At 32.8% G+C, this 2,500-nt stretch overlaps 1 protein-coding gene across 1 annotated transcript in view; it reads left to right on the top strand.

Moving 5' to 3' along the window:
* LOC113814157 (coiled-coil domain-containing protein AGAP005037) overlaps positions 1-2,500 on the top strand; it is a gene marked incomplete in the record, with an annotated part of 653,514 nt that overhangs the window by 647,686 nt on the left and 3,328 nt on the right. The window contains 2 exon segments of the mRNA XM_070115391.1: positions 933-1,086; positions 1,498-1,620. Coding sequence (XP_069971492.1) covers positions 933-1,086; positions 1,498-1,620 — 277 coding nt within the window.

Here is a 2,500-nt window from a genome sequence, read left to right as displayed (position 1 = left end):
TAATAGTATATTGTAATAAGGCTATTGATAAGAGTTTCCATATAAATGTTTGAAATATGAGAATGTGGTTATTGTAAACTGATAATCAGATAGTGAAATAGTTGAGCAATGTCTAGTTTTTAATTTACATTTAGTGTCTAATGAGAGCTTTATAATTGTTTACCTAAATAATATGATAAACAGCATATGCTGCATTGCTTAATGAACATTTTTTTTTTTCTTTTAGACTCTAATTAAGTATATTTTGCCCTTCAATATTCACCATATTTAGAGGAAAAAATCATTAGTTGAATATATACTGGTACAGATAATCTTATTGATCAAATATGAAAAAGAATATGTCATTTGTAATGTTCTTATTTCCTGAAGTGGAACATGTAGGATGTTAGCAAGAAGTGAAGTAATTCTATTGTATAATTTGAATGTGCTAGGATTAATTGGGTACATACAGTTCATCTCATGATTCTGAAATCTCTATTGTAAATGATATCTCTTGCTTTGAATAATTAATCTTTCATCATTATATTCAAAGAACTATTGTTATTTCTCCTTATTTTTATATTACAACAGTGTAAACTTCTTGTGTCAAATACAATTTGACAAACAAAATTTGCGCTGCTTACACAAAAAAACTACATTTTACCTGTACAATGCGGTTATCACAAAAAATTTTCTTGACCTTACATTCTTACATGTTAGGATATTTGAATGTGGAAAGAAAATGTAGTTGTTTTCGAATGATGACTATTCCATAAATAAAATCAAGAATTTAAGGTCAAAGACATATCAGTTTATTTTAGGTGTAGCATACTTGATTTTAATATTTCAAGCGAAAACAGTGTTTGATTAGTCCTGTATTGTAAACTGGACAATTTTTGTTACCAGTAGTAGATCCTATGTGTGGAAAGAGGCTGACTAAGCTGATATTGCAGACATGCGACTTTCCCCGGAAGTTTACAACCAACTGAGGGTGCTACAAAAGAAAGCCAAAGAGCTGCGGACTGATGTTAGGAATCTCAGAAGGACTTCCCAAGCTAACGCCATAACTATGAAGGAAATTCTTCGAGAGACAGTCACAAAGATAACGTGAGTTGTTGCCCTAGTTACTCCCCTAAAGTCCTGTATTTCATGGTCTTCTAACACTTTTTTTGCTACTGCACAGCTTACAATAACTGTCATCTGTAATTTGTGCACCAGTTTTCCTCCCACCCCTTTACTATATTAAAGGTGCCACAAGAGTCCTGAAGATAGTCTCCCACGCTGTCTCCTCCCAACACTTTGGATTGACTTGATTCTAATGAAGAGCCCCTAGTCACCACTGATGACTACATACCCCTTGCTAAAAAGGACATTGCAGCCATATCCCTTGCAACCCACCATTGGCCTATGAGATCCCCAACTAGGGATAAAAGTTAACTGGGCAAGGAACCTCTCACTCTGGTGAAGATGCAATAAATTTTTTCTAAAAAGAAGGTAATTACAGTCGTTACTCCTCAGGACACTGCTTCAGTCCACGGAGGAGGGTTTACTGCAGGGCTCAGCGGATGCAGAGAGAGTGAGGATACAGCGTGAGGAGGAGTCGTACAGGCAGGACATGAGCAAGCTGGATAAGGATCTCTGGTAGGTAAAACTTCAGCATAAGAGCTTATCGAACTGGAGTGAAATGCCAGACAAAGTTAATGGTCTTGACCATCAAACTATTCTTTTTTTCCTCTATTTTAGACAAGGTCCAGTAATATGATACAGGCGATGACAGTGGCAATTACCACAAGAAAGCTATTATCATTGTAACCCTTTTTGCAAGGTAGTTGCTCATTCACTATATTAGGAACTCATTTAGCATATTTTCAGGGATAATAGAAGTTCCATTGATAACAGCACCTGGTAGAAAACTATCACATGAACAGAATTAGCTTTCCTAATATAAAATGATAATTCAGTGCTGAAAATTGGAGAATAGGTTTGAGGTTTCATTGAGAACTACTTGTAAGCTTCATATGACTGTGTTGTGACAGATCTTTAGGGTAGAATTAGTATATATTACCTGCAGGATACTAGCTGACATACATAGGTAAGGGTAGAAACAAGGGAAAAATGAAAAATGCAGTAAGGAATATTTTAATCACAGGGATTCATATACAGTATATTCCATGGCATTTCAACATATTGATTTAACAATGTACAAAATGAAATATATTTTTGCATACACGTCTGGTTTGTATAAGTGTTTATAAGATGTTTAGAGAAATATATATGTATTTTTTATCCATTTATTTATATTTACATATGGTAAACAACACAATATTTAGTTAATTTTAGGTTTGGAACAGTTCTGTATATAGAGATATTTCAGAAAAAAAAGTATGTACAGCTTTCTCAAGGTATTAAGTGACAATGTATATATATATATATATATATATATATATATATATATATATATATATATATATATATATATATATATATATGTAGACATACATATATATATATATATATATAT

The sequence above is a fragment of the Penaeus vannamei genome, chromosome 37 (assembly GCF_042767895.1).
Source record: "Penaeus vannamei isolate JL-2024 chromosome 37, ASM4276789v1, whole genome shotgun sequence".
NCBI classification, from domain to species: Eukaryota; Metazoa; Arthropoda; class Malacostraca; order Decapoda; family Penaeidae; genus Penaeus; species Penaeus vannamei.
This window is presented reverse-complemented; position numbering and strand designations above follow the sequence as displayed.